The sequence below is a fragment of the Martes martes genome, assembly GCF_963455335.1.
Source record: "Martes martes genome assembly, chromosome: 2".
In the NCBI taxonomy this organism is placed as follows: Eukaryota; Metazoa; Chordata; class Mammalia; order Carnivora; family Mustelidae; genus Martes; species Martes martes.
The window spans coordinates 143752399-143779709 of record NC_137889.1 but is presented as its reverse complement, the minus strand read 5'-3'; the positions used below and the strand labels follow the sequence as shown (position 1 = coordinate 143779709).

The 27311-nt window shown below is 49.1% G+C and overlaps 1 protein-coding gene across 4 annotated transcripts in view; it reads right to left on the bottom strand.

Moving 5' to 3' along the window:
* The window catches only part of JAKMIP1 (janus kinase and microtubule interacting protein 1), a gene marked incomplete at both ends in the record, with an annotated part of 66521 nt that overhangs the window by 32734 nt on the left and 6476 nt on the right, over nt 1–27311 (bottom strand). For 3 of the 4 annotated variants that reach the window (XM_080796985.1, XM_080796986.1, XM_080796988.1), the window contains 5 exons: nt 7129–7188; nt 8906–9046; nt 9948–10094; nt 13396–13515; nt 14648–14857. In XM_080796985.1, coding sequence (XP_080653111.1) covers nt 7129–7188; nt 8906–9046; nt 9948–10094; nt 13396–13515; nt 14648–14857 — 678 coding nt within the window. The remainder of the gene's footprint in view (nt 1–7128; nt 7189–8905; nt 9047–9947; nt 10095–13395; nt 13516–14647; nt 14858–27311) is intronic. The other variant, XM_080796987.1, reaches the window with a different exon arrangement.

Sequence of the window (27311 nt, the reverse complement as noted above, 5' to 3'; positions counted from 1 at the left end):
CTCCCCAGAGGAGAAACCTCCCTTAGATTCAGGTATGGAAAACTCTCCTGATGATTTCCAGAGAGCAGTGAGTGGCCATGATGTCCTGATGGTGACGACGGCAGCTTCGGGAGTGACAGGTCCACGACGCTCAGAGCTCTTCTGCACACACAGAGCTCACCTCCCAGAGCTCCAGACTCCTCACTTTTCTGGGCAGCCGTTCACCCAACCTCATTTCTTGTAAACACTGCTAATTGTGAGGTGTCTGGGGACAGAACTGCATTTGCTGCGAAGTCGGCTGGCAGCCACCGTGACGCACACGGACGGGGATCCAGGAACCCTCTCGCCACACTGTCCCCAAACAGTCAGGACAAGACACCCCCTGTGAGCTTCCTGGACCATCCAGGTGGCTAATGACTCGGTGTTCAGGACAGTCCGCTTCTAGAAACCTCAGGGATGGTTCACTGGGTCCTCCCTCCCCAAGCCGTAACACGACAGATGCTGCAGACGTGCATTAAAGGAGAGCTGCTTTTGCCGACAGCCCATCCCCAGACCCAAGTGGAGCTCCCTGAAGTCCAGTGTGGCCCCAGAGACCAAAGCTCCAGGGAAGTGTGTTGCAGGGCAGAAGGCGGGACACAGCTCTGACGGGGCATCTAGCACAAAAGGACACTCCCGTTCTGTCCCTCGCCCAACGGGACGTGAATCCACAGACCCCCGGGCTCACACAACTCCTCCAGTGGCAGCGAGCAGCTTAAGAAACCCCCCAACCTTGTACAACATGTGGGTTGGGTTAATTTGTTTCCTCGAAGGGTTAGTGTTTTCTAAAGGGATAGTATTATCTGGGAAGCCGAGATACACCACAGAGATGTACGCCTTTGTGAATAAAAGCAAGATGGAAAAAGACATTCTCATGCTTAAAGTGAAAATCTGGGGCTGTCTTCTTTGACCCCACTGCGACCTCTGCCTGACACCACATTTCAAAAATCCACGTGAAATAGGAAGAACAGAATCACCTAGAAAACACTCGAATGCTCAGCTCTTTCGGAAAGAGTCAAGCCCTGGGGCACTTGTCAGGTTTCCCGAGTTGTCCACTTTTCTCAGATTCCCTGGGCATTTATTTCCCAGGAAGAGCCTCAGCTCCTGGCCACACACATCTGGGGGCTTGCGCCTTCAGATTTCCGTCTTCTTTACCCCCCGGAGTCCTGCCTTGCCCACTCCTTTTTATAAACCAGCCCAAATTTTTGAAAGGCAGCTGGGGCAAAATTGAAAAACAAACGTGTCTGTTCCATTTACCCTGTGAACGTACAGAGGTGCTCCTTCTCAGCAGATGGAAAGGCACCGAGGGGAAGACAGGTGCTTCCAAAATAAACCACCCTGCATGGACCACAGCTCCCAAGCCCCCTCACTCCCACCTCCCCATGTCCCTTCCGACAGCTGCTAGCTCGGTCAGGGGCTCCCTAACATGTCCTTTCCCAGAACCTCCAACAGTCGCCTAGAGCTAGCCGCTTACCTTCGTGCTTGTAGGTCATCTCCTGGCAGCCGGAGAAGTACAAGCACACCAGGGTACAGAGACAGAGAAAGAAGGAGAAGTACAGCACGAAGAGGATGTACTCCATCACCGGATGTGGAAGCAGAGCCCACTAGTGCGTGTGCGCCCGGTGGGCTCAGAGCAGCCTCTGTGGCACCTGCTACTGGGCGTTTCTCCAGTGCTAGGGGGAAGCACGGCTTCTCCCCCGGAACATTCTCCCCCCCGGAGCTCTGGGATCAGCCTCCGAGGGCCATGCTGCCAGCTCGAGATCTGGGGGCTGAGAGCGGCCGGTTTCCAGGGCCCCGGCTGGCACCATCGTCATCACCCAGGACAGCTTCCCCACTGGGTCATTCCCTGGGGGCTGCCCTCCCGGTGCTGCCCTTCCACAGGCCTCAGGCCCCTGGGTGATCTTTAGGCCCCTGGGAAGAGCACTAGCAACGGTGACTCGGAGAGAGAGTTTTCTTCCAGACCAGAGCCAAAACCCAGGAGGCACATCCCGCCGCCGCGTGCACTTGGGCAAGTTCTCTGCTCGTGCCCTGAGCATCCCACATGCACTCCGGACTAGTTGAACTCAGGGGCTTCTTAGCACTCTGTCCTTCAGCTATTTGTACAGACTGACCAAACTGGGATCCCCACCTGGGGCGCCGATGGGAGCCTACATTTCTTGGAGAAGCTTCTCTCAGCAAAACAGCCAAAGTAAAATCCCGTGCGTCGGAGAAAAGGGTTAGATAATCCTATTAAAAAGGAAAACTGCTGTACTTGGAAAGATAGTCAAGCTGTATGAAAAGGCAAAGGACAATCACAAAAAGAAAAGTGTAGACAATCAGGTTCATATGTATATTTCAATTATAATGATGCTGGACACTGTGGTCCTTCCAAAATATCCGTGATATGAGCTATGTAACCACATCTTAGAGTCCACTAAGCCTTTCATTCATGTTTCCAAATGAGCTGCCCCCAACACATCCCACTCAGGCAGAATCGGGACTGGTTCAGGGATGAGCCCGTAACCAGACTGAGCCAAGGAGCACAGCCCTGGGACTCTTGCTGGAGCCACTGAAGAGAGATGTCCTCCCACCTCTGAAGTTGATAGGCAGGTATAACACCGGCTTACAGCTTACAGCTGCTGAAGCTGATTCAGGCACCACATGGGGGAGCCCACCTGAGAAAGAGGCCAGCCCAGGGGAAAGCAGAGTAGAAAGGGGGAGAGAGACAGGCTCCAGGCAATATTGGGTAAGCATCTGGATCCAGCTGCGCCTGAAACCAGCTACCTCTAGACTTCTTAGCTACATAAATTCCTTTCCTTTCTTAAATGACTTTGAGTTTTTTGACACACACAATAGAAATAACCTTGGCTAATGGGGGAAGGGGAGAGAAGCCTAGAAACCATGCTATCTGCAAGCTGTTGAGTTTGCTCAGAGTCTGGCTGGGGACAGAGCTGTGGGAAACGGCAGCCCAGGAACAAAGCCGAGTGGAAACAACCCTACAGGGAAAACAGGATTCCTCTGCTACTTAGAAATGGAAAGCGTGGCCCATGACGACAAGTGCCCAGGAGCCCCAACCACGGAGGGTGGTGCGTCCTGGCTTCTGTTCCAACGCAGCTCCCACCACGGAGTGGCAAGCTTCGCCTAGAGGGACACAGGTCAAGTCTGGATAGGCCCGAAGTGTCTGATGAGAATGTATGCATGGGGACGGTGAGTGACCCTCCAGCTGAGACCTGCCAGAAGGTCTCAGGTCAGGCCTCAGCTGCTTCCTGGTGACCCCAGCCCCAGAGGCCATTCAGGGACAAAGGGCCCACCGTACTGACACTTGGGCTCAGAGAAGGGCGGTTCTGCCCGTGGCGCTGATGTTTCTCAGCTATCTTCCTGTTTCTTGCAAAGGATGGCTACCGTCCAAAGGGCATGGAGAGCTCACCTCACTGTGACCTGAGACGGTCTCTCTCTTAAGGTGACACGAATGAGAACCAGGGACATGAAGAGCAGGGCCTGGTTATCTGAAGTCAACGGACCCGCCAAAAGAAAGCTACTGATGTAAGGGGAAGGGAGAAGGAGAAATCATAATTTATGGATCCCTGACCCAGGTGCTCTGTTTGGTCTCCTGGATAGGATGATCACAGCTCCCCAAGGTCAATGCCACACGGCCAGGAGCCAGACCGGTCTTCCATGCAGCTGCCAGGCTACAACATCTCCGCCACTCCCCAGATCCCATCCCTGCTCTAACCAGGGCACGTGAGTCAACCATGCTGACCTTAGCATGTGCTTGCGTGCTCGGCTCTCTACCAAGACACTACTCCATGATGCTAGGAAGAAAGATTTCAGACAGCAAGATCACCGTCCCCTCCCAGGAAGGAGTTCTGTCAGGTTCATCTATGCTGCCAGCCCTCCTGCAGAGAGCCCGGCCTCCCCACATGGGGCCTGGAGAACCCCTCGCTCAGAGTTCTCTTGCTACTCCCTGTAGGCAGCTGAACTCGCAGTGTCCTGGGGCAGAGACACCCGCACCCATCCTGTCCCCAAGAGCACAGTGAGACAGGTTCAGCGACCCTCTGAGTGTGAAGGTCCCCCTGGAGACATCACATCAGGGCATCACGGCTCTACCACCACCACTGGAATGTGAGTGTAGAGGGAAATGCAGAGTTCAGGTTCTTCCAGAAAATTCTGGCACAAAAATTTGGGCCAAGCAAAGGCTCAGGCCAAGTGTGGTAAAGCCCACTTTACAAACAGACAGAGCTTGATGGAGGTATTTGAGGGGAAAGAGTAACTCCTGAATCCCAGCAGCCTGTGGGAGGGAAGACAGGGAAGCTGTCCAGGCCTGAGAGAGAGCCCTGGGGAGCTCAGGTCCCGATCTGGTCCTGGACGATGCCAGGAGAAAGTAGGAACGCATGGGGGAAACTGCTCTCCCCTGAATCTGGAGAAAAAGAAAAAAAGGCTTGTGGATCATAGAAACAATAAGTGGAAATGACTGCGAACTAGCTCAGGAAAATTCCCATGGAGGCTCCCAAACTCCGCCTTCTAGTGACGGTGATCTGTTTCAATTAGTGACGGAACATCCCCATCCTTGGAGATGACCCAGGGCTGGCAAACGCACTTGACCAGTCAAAGTAATCTGCTTATTCAATTAACAGCTATCCGGGGTAACCTACTCTGGGCCGAGACAGTGAGGGGGGCGCAGCAGGTGGGACACAGCTCTGGCCCCCCTCAACCGTGTCCATGCAAGCCTAGCAAGCCACAAGTCCATTCTAGGCCTTTGTAAAGTTCTTTTCCCACAAACACATTCAGAAATTGGGAAAAGGAGAAACAGAATCCTTACTTACTCCACGAATTCTGGTACAGGCTTGAAAAACCGAGCCGGGGCTCAAAAGTGGGGTTCCCAAAAACCCTACTTAGGAGCTTCATGAGGGGTAAAATGCCACAGCACATCCCGTTCCTCCTCAAGCTGGAGGCCTTTAGACTGCTGTTTTTGCTACTTGCCCACAGTGACCATGGCATTCACACACATTACCAGCAGCTGGGCAAAATGCTGCCTCTCTTCCAGAGAGCACGGGGAATCCCGCATGCTCCCCCAAAGCCTTCACACTCTGTGATCCGTAGCCCACCTTCTGGGAATCTACCCCTGGGAGACCATCCAGACCCTGGACACAGCCTCCTGGACCAAGGGAGGCCACTTCGGTGGCATCTGCAGAAGCAGAACGTCCAGTCACTTCATGGAACAGGCAGCACGCAGAGATGACAGACCTGGCCCAGAAAGCTGTCTACACAGGCATTAACACACTCACTCACTGCAACAGCCCTTAGAGCCACAAGGGGCTGAAAGCTAATAACGGGCCCAACCCAGAACAGCAAACAAATTTGTGGCCCGTCTACTCGACGGATTATGTAGCCATAAAAATCAGTATTTATGATGACGGGGTCCTAACACGGGTGCATGCATTGCGGTACAATGTTAAGGACAAAAAAAACAACAAAAACAAAACAAAACAAAACAACAACAACAAAAAACCCAGAAAGCAAAGTGGATTCTGCAGTTACAACTATGTTATTAAGAAAAAGATGGGACACGAGGGCTCGGGGGGTGGGTATGTTGTGGGAGGTTTGCCTTAAAATGCCCTTTGTCCTCCTTGACTTGGTGGTGCAAGCTTGGCTTTTGGAGCCCAGACTTGAGCTTGAACCTGTGCCTTGCCAATTCACTTTGAGCTATTTCTATGCTATATACCCATGTGCTTCCCGTAACTGTCGAATAGGAAATACAGCGCCAAGCTCAGGGGGTTGCTGTGACAATGAAATGAGCTGAAGCGTACGTCACCCCTCAGTCAAGTGACCAAGTTCAAGCTCAGCCTGCAGATAGATTTTATTGGGGCCACGGAGTGTTCTATAAACAATTATGCCAACATTTGAAGTCCTTCGATTTTATATAACATGAGGTGCTTTGGGGTGAATTGGACCCCCCCCCCAAGAAAGACCTACCCTTAGTACTCCATTAACATGAGGTGGGTAGGGTGCAGGGTGGGTCCCTGATCCCAGACGACTGGTGTCCTTATAAGAAGACAGCCCTGGGATGCACAGGGATGACGGGTTCTGACCACAAGAGCAGAGGCTGGGGTCAGGCGGCTGCAAAACCAGGAATGCTAAAGAGGGAAGCTAAAAGAGCCGAGGAAGGCTTCCCCTGCAGGTTTCAGAGGCGGCACCACCCTGCCCACACCTTGACTTTGGACCTTCAGATTCCGAAACTAGAAGACGACACGGTTGTATTGTTCTCCATCACCTGGGTTGGGGTATTTTGTACAGCTGCCCCAAAAAATTAACACGGAAGGGTCCCCACTTCTCTCAAACTCCTGGAATATGTGACACCACCTGGTTCTAGGGGCTCAGTTTGCCGCAGGCCCCAGCGCTCCCTACTGCCACCCTGACAGGAAGGCTTTGCATGGAGGGTTGTGGGGTAGCACATCGGCACTGCTGTTTCCTTTACACAAGTTTTTCCAGGACCACATCTTGATCAGAACATAAACTGGGAGGGGCGTCCAGTTCAATAGAAAGGAGAACAGATCCACGTTTTGGTGGCAGTGAAAAAATGTTCAAAGGTTTAAATGCAAACCGAGTTTTTTGTTTTTGTTTTTGTTTTTGTTTTTTTTTACACCTGCCCCAATTTGCTCTTTTCATTCCAGCCTGTTCCCTGTGGCATCTGAATGTTCCCAGGCCAGCTGTGTTCTCTCTGCCAGGATGTTTGGGCGCTGTCTCTATAAGACCACATTTTCCAAAGAGAACATGGTTCTGCGTTATTCCAGCAAAATCCCAAAGCTCCTGACTTTGTCAGAACAGGATATAAAACGTTACAAACCAATCCTGAGTGCCCTTTAAATCCTTCAAAAGGTCTAAGTATTTATGCTTTTAATTTGGAGAGAGCCGCCCCAGAGGCCCACGTAGAGAATCCTTTGGTAAGTTTTCCATGAATAAATTACAAGTGCTGGCCCATGGCCATAACCAATGTTGCTTCGAGAGACACCATAACGACTTTCTCCCCCTCAGACACGCAGAGACAAAGCAATCCCCTATGGATTGCTCGCATTTCCCCCAATCCTGTCCTGGGCAGGGCTGCAGAACAGGATACCTGCACCACTGCGGGCTTACCTTGGGGGGCTTCAGACTTTTACCACGATGTCTTTTGGAGCGCAAGAGCCGTTCCCTCTCCTAGAAGGAGACACACATGTTGGCATTTGCAGCCAGCTCATGTCACACCAGCCAACCCACTGGCCCTCACCCTGCCCCTGCCTGTCCACCTCAGGCATGGGTCAGTCCAAGTTCTGCGCCCCCGCATGACGACCACTTTCCTGAACGCAAGCTACAGGACCAACCCGCTTACTCAGGTCCCTAACGAGACTGGGACTCTCTTGAGAAAAATCCCCAAGTTTGCCAATCCTGAAAGCCCCAGCCTGTGTGCTTTGGGGGCTGGAAGCTGTAAAGCACTGGGCAGTGTGGACTAGTGAGGTCTGCAGCCCAGAATGAAGTAGGATGTGGTTGCAAGCTCAGACTGAGCTGGGACCAAATCCTCAGGGGGCTCCTCCAGACCAGGTGACACACTTCATTCCTCTGACCTGAGGTTCTTCCTTTGCTCTGTGAGGCCAGAACGTACCATGCAGAGTGGAGCCTGTGGCAGCTGCCATCAGTAGGCATGGCGTTCTCATAGTACTAGACGGTGTGGCAGCCTTCTATCCCAGGCAAAACAAGGACATCTCTCCCTCCGAACCAAGCCCTGCTTTTCCCCTGGGCTGCCAGGAATCCTAGAGACAAATTTGTTGCTTGGTTCCAACCCCTATGGTCTACCTTTTTGTACCTCCCCGTCTCAATGGACGTGATGGTCTGTGTTCCTTCTAGTCTCATTGGTTTATTATTCCTCTTTCAAACCTATCCTCATTTTATTGAAGGTATGTTTTTATCTTATGCTGTGTCAAGTCTTTGTGTAATGAAGAAAGATGACAGGTGGATGGATGGAAGGAAGAAAGAAGAGATGGAAGAAAGGAGGGGAGGATAGGAAGGTAGGTGGATGGATGGACAGGTGGATGGATGGAAGGAAGAAGGGATGGCAGGAGGAGGGAAAGATGGGAGTATGGATGGTTGAGAAGGGTGGAGGGATGGGAGGGAGAATGGATTCGTAGGTGTAAGGAAGGAGGGAGGGTGTTAAAAGAGAGGAAGATAAACCAGCAATGTGACCTTGACAGTTATGGTCAAAGCTTTTTCTAGAATTTGATCACTGGTTTGTCTATACTTTGAAGACCCATGAATGGAGCCACCACATTCCCTCTTGGGCAATAAGAACACACTTTGCTTCTAAGATCCAACGGAAGCTTACTACAAATTGAAGAATGAATCTTCCAACCTCTACAGAATTCTACAAATTACTACAAATTCTCCCTTATGGTGCCTAAGCTCCTTTCACAGACAGCTGGGGTAACACTCCACCTACTAAGACATACTCATCTCCCTTGAATCTTACACACACACAGAGTCCTAGCAAGCCCTTCAAATTCTAGCCTGATTAAAAGGTGCAGGCTTTCAAGTTCATGGTCTGTGACAACTGAGCTAAAAAAAAAAAAAAAAAAAGACTTCTCAGGGACAAATCGTGCCCACTCTGTAGAGGCTGGAAGATTCATTCTCCAAACTGATGCTGCCTCTTAACGACAGCAAATCAGGGAGAAGTTTGGAGAAAAAGAGTAGCCATGGAAACTGTGCCCAGCTTGCACAAAGTCCTAGGCGGCTTTCTCCAGGAATAAAGCAGGGAGGAGCGGGGCGGGGGGTGGGCTCATTGAGGCCCCGCCCACTTTAGTCGCCCCGCCCTGAGCCTCCTCGCCAATCCTGGCACGGTGTCACTTGGCGCCACACTGAGGGCCCCTGCGGAGCGCAGACGTACCAGTGAGAGGTCGTCGATGACGTGCTGCTGCTCCAACACCTGCAGCCGCAGGAACTCGATCTCCTGCTCGTCCCTGGTCAGGCTGAGGTCGTTCAAGGAAGTGTGTCGCTTCAGAGACGCCTGGGCGGACAGCTTTTCTTTCTGCAGCCAGAGGGAGAGAGCATGGGGGGGGGGGTGCTCGGTGGACAGCTTCGCCAGCTGGGGGATACGTGGTGTGAGCTCGGGGATATGGGACGCAAGGGGGGATGACGGCCAGCCGGCCCCCAGGCTGGAGGAAGCCATGGATAAAGAGCAGAAGCCAACCTGGGCATGGCTGAGAGAAAGGGCTGGCCAGACACGGGGGTGGGAGGTAGTTGCCCAAACGGAGCCCTGGAAGCTGGACGAGGACGCTGGTGAGGCAAGCACGCCACCCGTCATCACACACCCTCGCACCTGGACCTGGCACCCCGCGGAGCCTCCGTCTTGTCGCTGTAATTGGGGTGACTGACCCTAACTTGGACAATGAGCCTCAGACTCTTCCACAGACCCTCGAAGGCAAGACACCGTCCTGATCACAAAAACGAACCCCTCTCCTTGGAGTGAATGCAAATCCCTTATTGCAAAGAAAGTGCTTGGAGCAGAAATGGCCATGGCTCTCCCCCAGTAAGCGTGCTCAAGAGCCAGGTGGGCTGGGAGGCCTTTCTTTGCCACCACTCCATCCTCCGGACAACCCCCAATGCTGGTATTGCCACCCCACTTTCTGGACGAAGGCGCTCAGTTGCAGGGGCAATTAAGGGGTGCCTCCAAGCAGACAGCAGAGCACAGGCGCAGCCCCAGCTTCCGGGCACTGCCTGGTGTCTTTCCTCTGGGCACAGAGCCCACAGCACTGCAGGTCCCAGAGAAGCTGGAGCAGCGGGGATGGGCGTGGACTGGGACCCCTCACGAGCTTACGGGGGGAGGCAGGGGCTTCGGGAAGAACGTGGACTGTGAGGATCAGGGGCTAGAGACTCCCAGATGGAGACCAGAACTCAGGGCTGGCGGTCCCAGGTGGCCAATGGCTCACCATTTCCACGTTCTCCCTTGTGAGGTTCTTGATTTTTTCCTCCATCCTCTGGATGCTCTGCAGCAAATCCTCATTCTTCTTGTTCATTCGCTTGTTCTTCTCTACAAGGGGCTTCAGCTGGACCTCGGTCTCCCGGGAGCGTTTCAGCTACGGACAGAAAGACACGGAAGGCCACTGGCTTTAAGACCCGTCAAAGTGCTGAGGTCACGCCACAGAGGCTGACAGAGATCCAGGCTGGGCCTTCCTTGGGACCGGAGCTGCCACCCTTAGGACCACATTTCCTGGATGGCACAAAACCCTAGAAGACCCCACAGACACCTGGCGTCCAAACACAGTATCCAACCTGAGGCTTGGAGGGCTCTGGGTGAGGCAGGAGAAGGAGGGTACAGCCCAACATGGGGAGGCCCACAGATCTGCCTTGGGGCCCCCTGTCCACTAGTCCCCAAAGGTCAGGATCACATGCACAGAGGGCAATCCAGTGACCTAGTTGCTCCTGGCCAGCATTGCTTCCCAAGTACAGACCCAGCAGAGAGCTCTGGCCTTCTTCAGACAAAAGGGAAGGCCTGGGCCCCCCTCATTGCCAGACTCCGCGCTGGAGATACAAAGATTCGTAGGGTGGGATCAGTCCTGGAGGTGCTCCCTGAGTCCCGACAACCAGCAGGGTGTCCTTCTAGTCTTTTTTGTCCAATGGGCATGGGGGGAGCCCCTCTTGGGGCTGGGGCTGGGTCAAAGGGATGGCACAACAGGGTGGCCTTCTAGTTAATGGAAGAGGAGGGCAAAGACAGTAAAGGGGGTACGAACACTGTGAGATGAGGGCAGACAGGTGTTCCGGGCAGGGAAACTGCACGCCCAGATATTCCGAGTGGACAAGAACACAGCTTGCTCAGTGCGGCGGGAACAGAGAAAGTGGGGTGATGCACGAAGGAAGGGCGGGCATGGTGAGGAGTGGTTTAGGGAGCTGGAGAGCTCTGTCATTTAGTTTCTACCCCTGGCCCTCAAGGGCTTTGAAGCAGGAGCACTCTATGGTCACGTCTGCCTTCTAGAACACACTGTGGTAAGCCTTGCCAGGCTTATTCAACCCACCGCACAACCCGAGAAGGGGGCCGCATCTTCATCTCACAGACAGAGAACCTGACCTCAAGGAGCTGGGGTGCTGTGCTCCTGACCATACAGAACGTGCTGGCTGGTACCAAGAGTCTAGCACAGGCACTTACCCCAGATCCCGAATTTGGGGGACCAGGCTATAAGAAAGATTAAACAGTTGGGGGCATCCACTCAAATATAAAACGGACTTTGACCCATAGGTTCTACTTCTGGAAATCTACCCCATGCAAAGGAACCTGAACAACCTCGCGATCCCGATGGGCAGGGCTGTAACCCATAAAGCAAGTTGCAGAACAATAATACTGAGGGGAAATATCCCATTTGTAACCGCAAAACAACAGCAGAAAGACCTGTGATGGATGTCGATATGTTTACGTGAGCATGAAAACCACGTAAGAACCGCCTCAGAGAGCTAAGAGTCCTTATTTCGTGATTTTTTAAAATTTTTATTTATTTATTTGACAGACAGAGATCACAAGTAGGCAGAGAGGCAGGCAGAGAGAGAGGAAGGGAAGCAGGCTTCCCGCTGAGCAGGGTGCCCGATGCGGGGCTCGATCTCAGGACCCTGGGACCATGAGCTGAAGGCAGAGGCTTTAACCCACTGAGCCACCCAGGTACCCCCTTATTTCGTGACTTTAAGATCAAGGGACTGGCTAGCTGGCCAGTTTCTGCTTTACAAGCTCCATCTGTTTCTAATCTTCTTAGTAAACTGTTCTGCAGTGTGCAAAGTTCATGAATGTTTAACTGGAAAGCGTACATCTAATACTAGATGTACGGTCTGATTAAAGTCTTTTAAAAAATATGCCTTTAGGGGCGCCTGAGTGGCTCAGTGGGTTATGCCTCTGCCTTCGGCTCAGGTCATGATCTCAGGGTCCTGGGATCGAGCCCCCCATCGGGCTCTCTGCTTCACAGGGAGCCTGCTTCCCTCTTTCTCTCTGCCTACTTGCGATCTCTGTCTGTCAAATAAATAAATACAGTCTTTAAAAAATATGCCTTTAAAAATACTTGAAGGAAATGAATTAATCTTGATCCTGTTAAAATTGTAAAGAGGTTGAGGTGTCTGGGTGGCTCAGTTGGTTAAGTGTCTGTCTGCCTTCGGCTCAGATCATGATGTCGGGGTCCTAGGACCAAGCCCCATTCGGGCTCCTTGCTTAGGAGAGAGCCCTTCTCCCTCTGCCTGCTGCTCCCCCTGCTTGTGTTCTCTCTCTCTCTGACAAATAAATAAATAAAATATTTAAAAATTAAAAACATTTTTTTATATTTGATATTTTAGAAATTGTGAAAAGGTGACATTTCTTAACACTGTTCATCTCCCCTGTTTTTCAAATAGGATGACTTACTTTCATAATAAAATTTAGAATCAAGAGGAATATGATGAAAAAAAAAGAGGAATATGATGAGGAATCCAGAGGTTTATGAAGCAACTCCCATTACATAAAAATTCATTAGCTGTTTATCCAGCAAACTTAACACATATTCAAGAAATTGCTCTTCTCACTAGATTTATTTTTTTAACCTGAAGTCCCCATTCATTATTTTTAAAATTAGAAATCTGTTAACTTTTATGCAAAAGAAAGTAAACAGAGATGCAAAAACTAAAAATGATCTATAATCACACCACCTAAAACAACATCCAACATCCAGCATGATGACAATGTATCTTTGTTCTAAAACCTGCTTGTCGTTTAATTTACTGCAAGCCCATTTCCATGGCCAATAAATAGGATCTCTATCGTCATTCCTAAGGACGGCACTCAGTGTACCACAAAAATGGTGCATAATTACGTGGCCCAGTACTTGAGTATTGAACAAGTGGGTGTCTGTTTCATTTTGGGTTGGTCTCGCATAAACAGTGCAGTGAACACTCTCTCCACACCCCTCACGTCTCCCACCGGCTATTTGTTTGGGGTAAATTCCTGTAGAAACAGGGGTGCCGGGTGGCTCAGTCATTGGGCATCTGTCTTCGGCTCAGGTCATGATCCCAGGGTCCTGGGATCAAGCCCCGAACTGGACTCCCTGCTCAGTGGGGGTCTGCTTCTCCCTCTCCCACCACCCCACTTGTGTTCCCTCTCTCGCTCTGTCTCTGTCAAATAAATAAAAAACCTTTTAAAAATTCCTGTAGAAACAAAGGGCAAGTTGCAGCTTTCTTTACTGGGCATGTGTTTGATTTTTTAATCCAGATTAATGAGAAAGTAAAGAAAACTGAAAGAAAGTAAAGAAAACCGGGAGGCGTCTACACTGTGCATTCAAGGCAGCTTTTGTGGCCCCAGGGCGGTTTCCTCGCACCCTACGAGGCAGCAATCTGCATCTCGAGGCAGCATCTGCATCTCGAGGGGCTGATTACCAGTTCGTTCCTCTCGTCTGCCAGGAGGGTATTTCTGTCCTCCAGCTTCCGTATCACCGAGTTCAGCTCAGCAATTTTTAGCTGGAATCGCCGCACGTCTCTCTCGTCCATATGTTGATCCTAAAAAAATTGTCAAGATACAAATGTACTTTGAGGAAGCTTACAGGACACTTAAGCACTCCCAGAAAACCCATGGGATGTGACAGAGAGTTCCTTGTCAGGAGGCTCAATGCCAGGCGGGGCTCCCTGGAGTCGAGCCACACAGATGGGCACCCCAGGCTCCACCAGGGACTCACAGGAAGACTTCACCTCCGACGATAAGACTGCAAGGTCCTCCAATGGCTCCCAAACAGCCAAATGTGGTCTCTGGGCACCTTCACGTCTGAGCCCCTGTCCACGGTGCCTCTCTTACAAAGACCCATCATGGATGAGCTAGGACATTCCTCAAGACCCACTGGGCCAATCTTGCTGACCACTGAGATGCCAGTACCTCACATGGGATCTGCACAGAGCATGAATGACAGACATTCAAACATGTGGTGATTGAATGAATGAGTGAATAAAAGAATGAGTGGGTGCATGAATGAGTGAGTGAATGAGTGGGTGGATGAATGAGTGAGTGAGTGAGTGAGCGAATAAATGAGCGAATGAGTGAGTGAAGGAGTGAGTGAGTGAATGAATGAGTGAATGAGTGAGTGAATGAATGAGTGAGTGAACGAATGAATGAGTGAGTGAATGAATGTGTGAATGACTGAGGAATGAGTGCGGGAATGAATGAGTGAGTGAATGAGTGAATGAATGAATGAATGAATGAGTGAATGAGTGCATGCACACTGCTTCAGCCTCCTCTGTGCATGTTAAGCACCAAGCTGTTGCCCTCAAAGCCCTTTCCGCTGACTAAGCCCCTACGCATCTTGCAGGACTCCGACTTCAACACTGGGCCCCCCTCCTGTACTCCTATGGCACATGTGGCACCGATGTCTTCATTTCTTTCTTATCCACTGAGCTCAAGACAGCTGGAGGCATGAGCGGCCGGATGCTCACCTCTATATCCCCAGGCCTGGGCCTGGCACATGATGAATGTCAGCCCATTTCGGGAGGGAGGGAAGGCAGGACAGATGGACGGATGTAAGGGAGGGAGGGCGAGGGGAGGCAAGCAGGCAAGGTGACCAGAAGAATGACCCATAGAAAGAAGGACGGTGGTGGTCAGCCATGCGGCCCCACTGCTCGCACCTGCTGCTGTCCCCCTCACCTGGACGCCCATGAGCTCTGCCATGTCCCCTATCCCAGGCGGGAGCTCTCTCTTCGGGCTACTGTGGTACCGTTCCGCCTCTTTGACCTGAACCAACTGCTCATCCAAAGCCTCCTTTTGAAGAAGCAGCTTCTGGGTCTGACCCGTCTGAACCCCAAGTTCCTTCTCCAAGGCCAGAATTACACGGTCCTTCCCTCTGATCTCATCCATCTGCAAAGAGAAAGAACAAGCCATCAATCTATGGGCCCGTGACCAGGGAAATCTCTCCCTCTTTGGCCTGAGGCCCAGGAAACAGTTAAGCGAGACCACCAACCTGGGTCAGCCGAACTCAGAAAACTCAGGACACAGAGAGACCACAGCCCATGTCCCAGGCCTGCTCCCCTAAGCACAGAGAAGCAAGGAAGTTATGGGTTTGGTGACCTATATGGCCAACTAGACGCTTACCAGTGAAAAATATCTATGTTCATGTCTCTCTCGCCTTCATGAAAGAAAATAAAATCCTGATTCCGTTCCCCCCAGGCTCCTCCCTCCCTAAGCCTGTCCTGTCTGGTCTCAGGCCCACCCCTCCACCAAAATAGCTCCCACTAAGCTCTTCAATGCTCCCCTGGCCCCCAAAGCCACAGGACAAATTTCTGTCCTCCATCCTCCTCACCAGCATCGGGCCCATGAACTTCTCCCATCCCTCTAGCTTGGTTTCTATTTTCACAGACTTACCTTGTCTGGCCGCCATCAGTGTCTGGGATTTCCAAGGACTGGCCCTGTCCCCAGTCTGTACCTCTTTCCCAGGCAGCCCTGTCCTCACTTATGACATTAACTCCCCCATCTGCTGCTGACACCCCAGCATATTCCCCAGGCCCTGACTTCTCATGGAGCGCCAGATTCATAGACCCAAATTGATGTATGTGTCTCCTGGGGTCTTTACAGGATCTCAGCCTCTCCACATGCCAACCTCCAAGTGAGCCCCAGTTCACCCAGCCTGCTCTTATCCCACATTCCCCAGAGGACACCAAGCAGAAAGAAGCTTACAGAAGAGAAAGTTTAGGCCCCGAGCTATACACTTGCACTGATTCCCGACACAAAACCAACAGCTGGGAAACTGCCCCAGTAAGAGTGCTGTACTGGGATGTCATTCCTCCACACCACCACCCCACCTGCCACCAAATCCATGTCCTTTCTAGAACCTGAGAATGTGACATCATTTGGAAAAGGGTTGTTGCAGATATAATCAGTTAGGAGAAGGTCACCCTGGAGCAGGGTGAGCCATTATGACTGTCTTTAGAAGAGAAGAAGAGGCACATGGACACCCAGGAAGAAGCCCAGGTAGAGAGAGAGGGTAGAAGCCGCAGGGATGGGCCCAGGAGCCCAGGAGTGTCACGGACCACCTGCAGCCCCAGCAGCCGGAAGCAATGTAACACCCTAGTATTCTGATCACACAACTTATGAGTTACAGCCAGTTCAGATCAACAGCTTGGCACACTGGAAAAAGCCCGGTGTCCGGGGCAAGAAGTTATGGCCCAGGCACTAAGCTCCCACTGGCAGGCTATGTGACCTCAGCCAAAAAACATAACCTCTCTGCACCTCAGCTCCTGCACATAGAGAAGGGGACGTAGGAACATCCACCCAAAAGGGGAGAAGAGACAAGCAGGCTGGTGGGGAACTGGGCCACTGGGCGGCCCTGACCCCACCACTTCCCAGCCCTATTGCCTGAGTCATGTTCCCTGAGTTCCTCCTGCACCTCAGTGTTCTCATCTGTGAAATGGGGATGAGAACAGCACAGAACTACTAGGGATGTTTTGAAAATTAAACATGCTAGCACAGGGAAAGCGCTTGGCACTGAACAGGCATCCAGCAGACGCTGGCTCTGATGAGAGTTAGCCGATGGCACATAGTAGGACTCCACAAATGGTAGCACCTGTCCTTCCTAGACTTTGTCTCCCTTAGGTATTAGGATACTGAGGAAATAAGTGAATACTGTAGATGTTTGAATGGTGGTCGCTAAAAAGACACGCCCACAACCTTACTTCAGACTTCCATGACTGTGACCTCATTTGGGAAGAGGGTCTTTGCAGACATAATTAAGTTAAAGATAGTAAAATGAGGAGATCATCCTGGATGAACTGGGTAGGTCCTGAATTCACCTACGAGCATCCTTGTATGAAGAAGAGAGGCCCAGCTCAAGAAAAGAAGCCACAGGGAGGAGGCCAGGTGAGGACAGAGGAGAGAGGGACAGAGTGCCAGGAGCCCCAGGAGCTGGGAGAGGCAGGAAGGAGTCTCCCCTGGAGCCCCCAGAGCGGCACAGCCTTACCCACACCTTGCTTTCTGACTTCTGGCCTCCCAACTGTGTGGGAATCTGCTTCTGTAGGTTTGAGCCATGAAGTTTGTGGCCATGTGTTAAGAAAACCACAGGAGAAGAACACAAATGCCCTTGAACCCAGATGCAGACCGCCAGGGCGGACAATGCTGGTTAAGAGCCCCCACCCCTGGGGAGCAGGCAAGAAGAGCTCAAACACCCCCCCCCACACACACACATGCGCTGTGTGACCTCCTGACACACAGATGGGGCCGTTGGACCCAGCTTCAACCTCTGTCAAGTGGGGACACGGAAACCTTTCTAGAACCTACCTTGTCCACTTGTGGAAATTTAGATTTTCAAAAAAAAAAAAAAGAAAGAAATTTAGATTTTCGTGCAGACCCTAGCATATTATAAGCTGTGATCCATGTTGTCTGCCCCCACTGATCTATGTTAGCTCCTGGTGAACATAAGTCTATCTTATTCAAACAGCAGACCATTAAACACTGATCAAACATGATTGAGATTATAGAAGGGGCAAATGGTACCCTCAAAATACTGGGAGGTTTTCAAGCAAAGTTCTACAGTTCTGGAAAACTCTCTGAGTCACCTTTCTTTAAGAGAAGAAGTGTCCTCCACGCCCCAGCCCCACGTGACCATCTCCTGGCTCCAGCCCTGGGCCAGCCAGGTGCAGCTTCTGAAACAGCCGCAGAACGTGCCCACGGCTCCCCCTGGTGGCGAACCACCAGGAGCTCCCCTCTGAGGGAGAAGCACCTCCCGGCTAGAGAGAAAAATCCTTAAGGATGCAGAAGACCTTTTGTCACCACTGATGCCAGTCCAGAAGCAGTAAGAAGTATGCGGAAGGAGTTCATTCATGTAAACCACTCCCCTGCTTTCATGAATGCTACACATACTGGTGCCGTGAATCAGTGCTGGGCAATTCTGTGACCAAAACAGAGCAGCGTCCCTGCCCTCAGAGCTTCTATTCTAGAGGGGGAGGAGCCAATAAACATAATAAGCAAATCAACACTGCATAGATCAGAGAGTGATTAGTGCCAACAGAAAAAAATGAAGTGTGGGAACCAATGGTGGGGGGTTGCAAGTTCACATGTAGGGCCCCCTGCAGCATCCAGGCCACGCACTTTTTAAAAAAATATATTTTATTTCTTTACTTGAGAGAGAAAGAGAACACACAAGCAGGGGAAGCAACAGGCAGAGGGAGAGGGAGAAGCAGGCTCCCCACTAAGCAGAGAGCAGGGCGTACGGCTCAATTCCAGGGCCCTGGGATCATGACCTGAACCGAAGACAGCAGCTTAGCTGCCTTGAGCCATCCAGGTGCCCCTGAGCCACACACTTCTTGCTTTGCCTTGGAGCCCAGAAATGGAGCCCCCACCATGCATTACACTAGCTGCTCCCACACAAAGCAACAGCATGTCAAGCAGGACACCTCTGGAATCCCAAACTCTGCACCTAGAAAAGCGCCAATTCTCCCCCACTTACTTCAGGACATGAGCAGGGGGCTTACACCCATCACCTCAGGAAAAGTTCTTAGAAAACAGTCCCCGCCATCAGAGATGATGTCCAGGAACGAATGGGCAATGCAGAAGGGCTTCTGGAATCAACATCCACTGGGCTGTTCTATTTCCCCAGCCAGAGTCCTGAGGTCCCCGAGGGTAGGAGACTTGCCAAGCTCACTCAGCCAATGACAGGCTTTTCATTTTTCAACTTCATGTCCAGCCCCCAGGCTCAGTACTTAGCCACCCTAACACCAGCCTCCAGGACCCTGACGAGGCCACCAATCGCTGCTGTTGGGATTCCCTGACCTGCAGCCCCCAGAGTGTAAAGCCACTCCTTCTCCCAGCTCCTGGTCTCAGCACAGGGCTTTAGGAGAGGGGTGGGGCCGAAGCCATTCCAGTTTCCAGGGAAGGCCCTGATTGGCTCACACCACCCACATGTCCCGCCTCCCAAGAGTAACTGGCTTGGGGACCAATTCGTGACCCACTCAGAGCCAAACAGCCTGGAGACAACACAGCTAAGGCCCTTCTGCTCCTCCTTATTAGGGGCCAGAAAGGCGACTTTCTCTGGGCTGTGTGAGGAAGGACCTGGGTCTGGCACAGTGCAATGTGAGAGCCCAGAGGCAGAGAATGTTGCAGCAGGAAGCTGAACAGAGCCTCACAAACCTGGATCCTGGGGGGCATGAGTGCCTCGGGAGCTGTGACCGGAGCTCATCCCACTCCTTCAGCGGCAAAGGCTGACCGATGACGGTTCAAGCTGGTTCCAGGTGGAATTTCTGTCACTTGCAACTAACAGAGCCCGACACAGAGTTCAGGAAAGCACACCAACTGGGCGATGGCTGTTCCTTCCTTCTCATATGCCCGCATGAGCTCAATACTACGTGTGTACCGATGATACACGCTCTCTCTCGGTCTTCAGAGGACCCTCACAGTAGATGGCATTCCCCCCATCTTACAGCCATCTGGGGCCCAGAGCACTGCATGTGCCCAGGCTCTCGTGAGCAGCAGAGTCACGATGCAAACACAGGTTTGCCTCTGTAGGGCCCATGTGGTCCCATCGGTCCCACATCCACCAGGACATTCGTCCCCGCAAAAACCTTCATTTGGCCAGCCCCCAATGTGCCCAACAATGTGCGAGTAACTGTGTTAGCCCGGCTCTGTCCCAAAGTTCGGGGAACAAAGAATGAAGATGTGGTGATGATGTAAGGGATGATGAGGTCACGCCAGATTAAGGTGGCCCCTGGGTCCACTCTTGATGTCCCTGCAAGAAGGGGACCAGACACAGACACAAAGGGAGGAGAAGACTACATGGCAGCAGAGACTGGAATGGCATGGCCACAGCCAAGGAACGCCGAGGTTTCCCAGCCACCACCAGAAGCTGGAAGGAACAAGAAAGGACCCTTCCACATCCAGATGGCCAACAGACACATGAAAAAGTGCTCCACATCACTTGGCATCAGGGAAATACAAATCAAAACCACAATGAGATATCACCTCACACCAGTCAGAATGGCTAAAATTAACAAGTCAGGAAATGACAGATGCTGGTGAGGATGCGGAGAAAGGGGAACCCTCCTACACTGTTGGTGGGAATGCAAGCTGGTGCAACCACTCTGGAAAACAGCATGGAGTTTCCTCAAAAAGTTGAAAATAGAGCTACCCTATGACCCAGCAATTGCACTACTGGGTATTTACCCTAAAGATACAAACATAGTGATCCGAAGGGGCACGTGCACCCGAATGTTTATAGCAGCGATGTCTACAATAGCCAAACTATGGAAAGTACCTAGATGTCCATCTACAGATTAATGGATAAAGAAGATGTGGTATAGATACACAATGGAATACTATGCAGCCATCAAGAAATGAAATCTTGTCATTTGCGATGACGTGGATGGAACTAGAGGGTATTATGTTCAGTGAAATAAGTCAGTTGGAGAAAGACAACTATCACATGATCTCCCTGATATGAGGAAGTGGAGATGCAACATGGGGGGTTAGGGGGTAGGAGAAGAATAAATGAAACAAGATGGGATCGGGAGGGAGACAAACCATAAGTGACTCTTAATCTCACAAAACAAACTGAGGGTTGCTGGGGGGAGGGGGGTCGGAAGAGGGGGGTGGGGTTATGGACATTGGGGAGGGTATGTGCTATGGTGAGTGCTGTGAAGTGTGTAAACCTGGCGATTCACAGACCTGTACCCCTGGGGATAAAAATACATTATATGTTTATTTAAAAAATTAAAAAATTAAAAAAAAAAAAAAGAAAGAAAGGACCCTTCCCAGGAAGCTGCAGGGGGAGCACGGTCCTGCTGACCCATTGATTTCAGACTTCCAGGATCCACGACCATGAGAGAATACATTCTGGTTTTAAGCTACTGAAGTTGCCATCATTTGTTTCAGCAGCCCTGGAAGGCTAACAGAGGGCCTAATTGGAATTTATTAGGGGCTGCTGTGCACTTCAGTAAAAGGACATTTCCCGGTCCCCATTGCAACTAGGTGAAGCTGAATGAGTAGATGATGGCCAAAGAGCAGGAAGATGGCATGTATGGAACTTCACAGAAGACCTCACCCTTCTTTACCAGCCCTCCTATTGGCAACCTGGGATGATGATGTGATGGCTGGCACTCAGCAGGGACGAGGGGCCATGAGAACCTGAGCCACATCCCAAAGCCCATTCTGAGGGCAAAGCTGGGAGGTACCTGTGTCCCTCACAACCCTGTGGAGCCCTGTGGCAGCCCCCTTCAGACCTCGTACCTGAGAGAGAACTAAACTTCCAACTTTTAAGCCCTAGTGGACTGGGGTGGTCGTCTGTTACTGTCTGTTGGCAATGAGGCCAAAGCCTAACAGGTCTAGGAGATGAGTCCTGAAACTGGTGTTGCTGCCCCATGTGGACCATAACTGCCTTTTCTTATTTGCCTTTCTTAAGAGGTATGTTAAATGTGTAAGCAGGGGCCCAAAGGCCTTCCCTCATTTCTAATCCGACACAGCTGACAAAGAAATGAAACTCAGGCCACCTTCTGAACATGTTGCCATGAGCAACAGGCCTGCCTGAGGAATGACATTTTTCAAACTGCGAGATAACAGGTGAAACGGACACTTGTTCTTGTCCCTTGATTCTGCAAGTGGCCACTTTAAGGGAAAACTACACACACGCCAAGAACACCTGAATTGAGGATATGTCTGTTTAGTGCTAAAACGGAAAAATCCTTTGGTGCATTTTAAATTAAGCTCCAGCAGTCCCTTAAGCAAATATTTGTTCCTTCCCCCATTTTATTTACTTCAAATATAAATTGCTCCTGCAAGAGAGAAGCATAGTTCATGGGTCTCCTGTTACAGGAATGATAAGCTGGAGTTCACTTTATTCTCATCACCCTGGGGCAGGTATGGGATTACTCCCGTATTGTAGATGAGGCTCAAAGATGGTAAGCAACTCGATGGGGTTCACCCAGTGAACAAGACCAGATTCCACCTAGAGCAGACCTTCTCCAAAGGCTCCCTTTCCCTTGATATGATAATGCCCCCCCCATAAACACACACACACACACACACACACACACACACACACACAAAGAGAAAAGGAGCTGGAGATTACTTCTGAGAACTCAGTACCAGTATGTGCTTAGATCTTCTATAAATTAGATTATTGGGGTGCCTGGGTGGCTCCATTGTTAAGTGTCTGCCTTCGGCTCAGGTCATGATCCCAGGGTCCTGGGATCGAGCCCTGCATCAGACTCTTTGATCAGTGGGAGGCCTGCTTCTCCCTCTCCCACTACCCTTGCTTATGTTCCCTCTCTCATTCTGTCTCTCTGTCAAATAAATAAATAAATAATCTTTTAAAAAAATAAAAAAAAATTTAAAATCAGTGTATCTCCACTTGCCATTCTCAGAGCCGGATTGGTAACATGCAACCTGACACTCTTCCAACAGTTGGGTGACTGATCTAGAGCCAGTCCGCTGGACAGAGACCCTGGATCATTTTGCCTCCAATCCCTAAGTCTCTTACAGGGTCTCCCTCAGAGCCCCTCCCCAGCCTCTACTTGCATATTCCTCATGCTGGGATCCTCACTATCTCCCCAGGAAGCAGACAGCTCTACTCTTTGGAGTCTTCAGAATCTCACAATCTTTCGGGTATTGACTGTGGGGAATGAATGACCACGTCCTCCAATGACCAAAAAAAAAAAAAAAGAAGCTCATGACCCCAGAAAATGTTCTAAGTGCCTTTCATCCAAGGTCCCTGCCCCTTGCCTTCCTAGCCACCTGCACCCTAGAGCTTGTCACAGGCACAGTGGGATCAGGGCCTGGCCAGGACCAGGCACACAGAGGAGCTTGGTGCTGTCAATGAATGAGTGACCCAGCCAGGGCACAGGGACTCTCTGCTTGTGATGTCACTTTCCCTAGAACAGTTTCCTGTTCCACAAAATGAAACAGCAGGTAAAAACCACTCTCAGCAAACAAGTCTGGGTACAAAAACCTGACAGGGAGAACAGGCCAAGTCCCTGTATCCTAGCAACAGCAGCCACTGCTCAGCCATCCATCCTCCCCACCCCCACAGCCACAGTGCAGGCCCGACTCCCTCTGGGCTCCACAGGATGCTGCAGGGGGTGCACAGAGGACATTTGGTGAAATGCCCAAGATAGCCTGCAAGCAAATGTCTCCCATCATTATTCTGCCAGCCAAGCCCTGTGTGCTCACTACGATGAGGTCTGCTAGAGGACGTCCCCCAGGGCATGAAATCCCCCTCCTGCAATGTGACCTTGACCAAGATCATCCGGAGGCAGTGTACACTATAGAGCTACATGTCTGGGAAACGGAATCATGCACTCCCAATTTGGGGATAGGGGCCTGGGAGCAGGCAGGGGGTCTCAGTCTTGCCGTGACGTTTCTGTTCATGAACTGTGTGATGGGTGCTTAAGGGTTCATTATCTCTTCTATCCTTTTTGCCAGAAATATTTCATAATTTTTTTTTAGAGAGTGAGAAAAGAAGGAGAGGTGGAGAGAGAATCTCAAGCAGACTCCACACCCAGGACGGAGCCCAATGTGGGGCTTGATCTCATAACCCGGAGATCACAACGTGGACCTGAAATCAAGAGTTGGACACCAAACTGACTGAGCCATCCAGGAGCCCCAGAAACATTGCATAATTTTAAAACTTTTGTTGAAGGCAAGAACATCAATTCTCCCATCCTTGACAATGGCATTTCCACTATATTTTCATTTACTATTTTACAGGGAATCCAAGTATCAAACATTACCATGGCTATTTTAAAGTTATAGGAAAAATGATCACACCGTACTCCTTCTTACATCCAGGGTTTTCCCCTCTGCACGGAATGGTCTCCCATCACCTGACAAAATCCTATTCATCCTTCAAAACCCAGCTTACTTCCTCTGTGAAATGACTCACACACCAGAGTCACCCCTTGTTCTTCCTTGCTGCCTTTTGCACTGGCATGGTACTAGCACCAAACTAATCTCCCCACACTGTAATAACCTGTTCATACTCCATCGCTTGGTGGTCTGTTGGCTATCTGCTATATAGGACCACATCTTATTTTTCTCTGCCACTCTGGTGCTGAAGCTAATGCTGGAACTCAGACAAATAAACATTCAATGGAAGGAATAACAACTCTACTTGCACTAGGGCCATCCTGAAAGAGTGGGGTGCTGTTTACACCCTAATAGTCCCCTCCTTCTTACTGCCATTGTGCTCACTTTCATGCCTTTATGTACACGTGTGTTTTCATTGCCCTGGGGTCTCCTCATGGGAGTGGAAGTCCCGGGCAGCATAAATTGCTGTTTTAAGGAATTGCCAAGTCATTTTCCAAAGTGGTCATAGCATTTGATGATTCCAACAGCAGCGTCTGAGCATTCCCAGTGTTCCACATCCTCCCTAGTCTCTGTTATTGTCTGGTTTTGTTTTGTTTGTTTGTTTGTTTGTTTTTAATTACAGCCATTCTAGTGGGTATGAATAGCATCTAGTTATGACTTGTGTTTCCCTGATGATCCATGTGCTTGGACACCTTTTCATTTAAGTACATCTTCTCTTTTTAATGCACCCTTAAAAAACTGCCCATTTTAATTATTTTTTTTATTGCTTCAAAGTTGTTTTTACAATTCAGATAAAAGTTGTCTGTGATACATGTCCAGAAAATACCTTCTCCCAATCTGTGCTGTGCCTTGTCTCTCTTCCACTGATGCCTTTGGATGAACAGAATGTGTTTCTTAGATGTTCGGTGTACAATGTTCTCTGAATAGTGCATTTATATGAATAGTGTACTTGTGTCTTGTCTGAGAAATATTTACCTAACCCAAGAGCATGAAAATATTGCTCAATGTTATCCTAACAGCCTCTCTGGTTTGCTTTCTAACATCTCAGGCTTTGGTCCACCTTGAATTAACCTTTATGGATAGCATGATGTAAGGATCGCTATTCCTGTTTTAGGTTGTTTTTCTTATAGATGTCCAACTACTCTAACACGGTTTATTGAAAGGCCATCCCTTCCCTACTGGATTGAGGTGTCATCTATTTCCCAAAGTAGGCAGCAGGCCACCTGTGCATAGGTCTGTTTTGGGACTCTTCTGTTTCCCGTGATTTATCCACATATCATTCAGCCTGTCTTGATAATAAGCTTGATTATATGGTAGTATGAGGTTTCTTGATTTTGTTTGTCTTCAAGATTGTGAATCCAGGTCCTTAAATTTTTAAATCAAATTTAGAATCCACTTGCCAATGCTACAAAAAAAAAAAAAAAAGTCTGCTGGAGTTACGATAGGGATTGCCCTGAATCTATGGATCAATTATGGAGGAACCGATATTGATACCATGAAAATGGCTTCTCCCTTTATTAATTAATAAAGGTCTCCTTTATTTTTTCTCAGTAGTGTTTTCTAGTTTTCAGGGTAGAAACCTTACACAACTTTCATTAGACTGTGCTCCTAAGTCTTGGCACTCTACTATAAATGGTCTTTTTTAAAGTTCTATTTTCTCATTATTCATTGCTAGTTTATAGAAACACAACTTATTTTTTGTATATTTACTTTCTATTTAAAGACTTTGATAAGTTAACTTACTTATTCAGACAATTTGTAGAATCTCTTGGATTTTCTACGTCACAATCATTGCATCTGCAAATAAATCACTTCGCTCTTTTTTTTTTTCAATCTTTGGAACTTTTATTTCTTTTTAATGGCTTTTCTATTTGAGGTCCTAGCTGGTGCAATGTTGAACAGAAGTGGTGGCAGTGGACATCTTGTTCTGTCCTTGAATTCAGTGAGAAATGTGCAATATTTTACCACTATACACGTTGGTAGTAAATTTTTTTTATAGAACCCTTTACCAGATTCAGGAAATTCTATTCTAGTCATAATTTGCTGAGAGCTTATACTGTGAAGTTGAATTTTATGAAATGCTTTTTCTGTACTTTTATTCTATTACTAGTTGAGTTATACTCATTGATCTTTTAATATTAAACCAATCTTTGTATTCCTAGAATAAACCCAACTTGGCCATGGCTTATTAGACCTTCTATATATTGCTGGATTTTATTTGTTAATATTTTATTTAGTACTCTTGAGTCTATGTTTATAAAGGATAATTTACATTTTTTTCTTTTCTTGTAATATCATTGGTTTGGGGATCAGAGTTATGCCAGCTTCATAAAATGAATTAAAATATGTTCCTAATTCTCTTTTCTGGAAGAGTCTGTGTGTAATTAGTTTTATTTCTTCCTTAAATACTTAGAAGAATTTACCTGTGAAGCCTCTGGGCTTTGGTTTTTCATTGTGGGAAAACTATTAATTACAGATTTAATTTCTTAAATAGTCATAGGACTACTCACATTTTCTATTTCTTATAGTGTCAGTTTGGTTAAGTTATACTTGTTCAAGAAATCTGCCCACTTTATCCAAATTTCTACTTGGATATGCTGTTCATTAAGTACTCATACTGTCTCTTTAATTTCTGTAGGGGCTGTGGTAGTGCCCCTCTTACAGTCTGTATCCTGGGGACTTGTCCCTTTGTCCCTTCATCAGCGTTTCTCAGGGCTTATCTGTTGACCTACTTCAATTAACTTTCAATGTGTTGATTTTCTTCACTGATTTACTTCAGTGATTCCTGCTCTTGAAGGCCCTTCATTCTGCTTTCTCAGAAATTAATTTGCTGCTTTTTCTTTCTTCTCAAGATAGAAACTTATATGTTTGAGTTTCACTGTTTCTTCCTTTTTGTCTAAAATCTATTTTACTCAAAAGAGCACCATTTTGAAAGAAAGTGTGTATGTCCCCTTGAAAAGAATTGTATCTGATGCTGCTAAAATACTATATTCTGTCAGTGTAGCTCTGGTCAGTTCACTGTACTGTTTAAATCTTACATATCTTTGTTCATCTATTACCTATGTGTTCTATCACTTGCTGAGACAGAGTGTTATTCTCCAACTATAAGTGTGGATTTGTTTCTCCTTTTAGTTTTGATGTTTTCCTTTTGCATGTTTTGAAATTTTTTTATTAAGCACCATTAAGAATTAACCCCTTTATTATTAAGAATTGTCCCTACTTTTCTTTAGTTTTACTCCTTGCCTTAAGACCTTGGGCATGAATACAGTCAGACCAGCTTTCATTGGCTTAGTGTTTGGATATTGTACCTATCTCCATCCTCACAATTTTCAGTCTGACCATGTTCTCTTAATCAAGATGTGGCTCTTGCAAATATCACAGTTGTTGCTGTTGTTGACTCTAGACTGAGAAGTTTAGCTCACTTGCCTTTTCAACCTTCTGCAGTGCACAGTGCAAAGTCCAACAGTCATTCTGACTGTCTGTCCTCGTGGTCTGTTGCAACCCCTCCACCTGGCCAACTTGTTTCCTA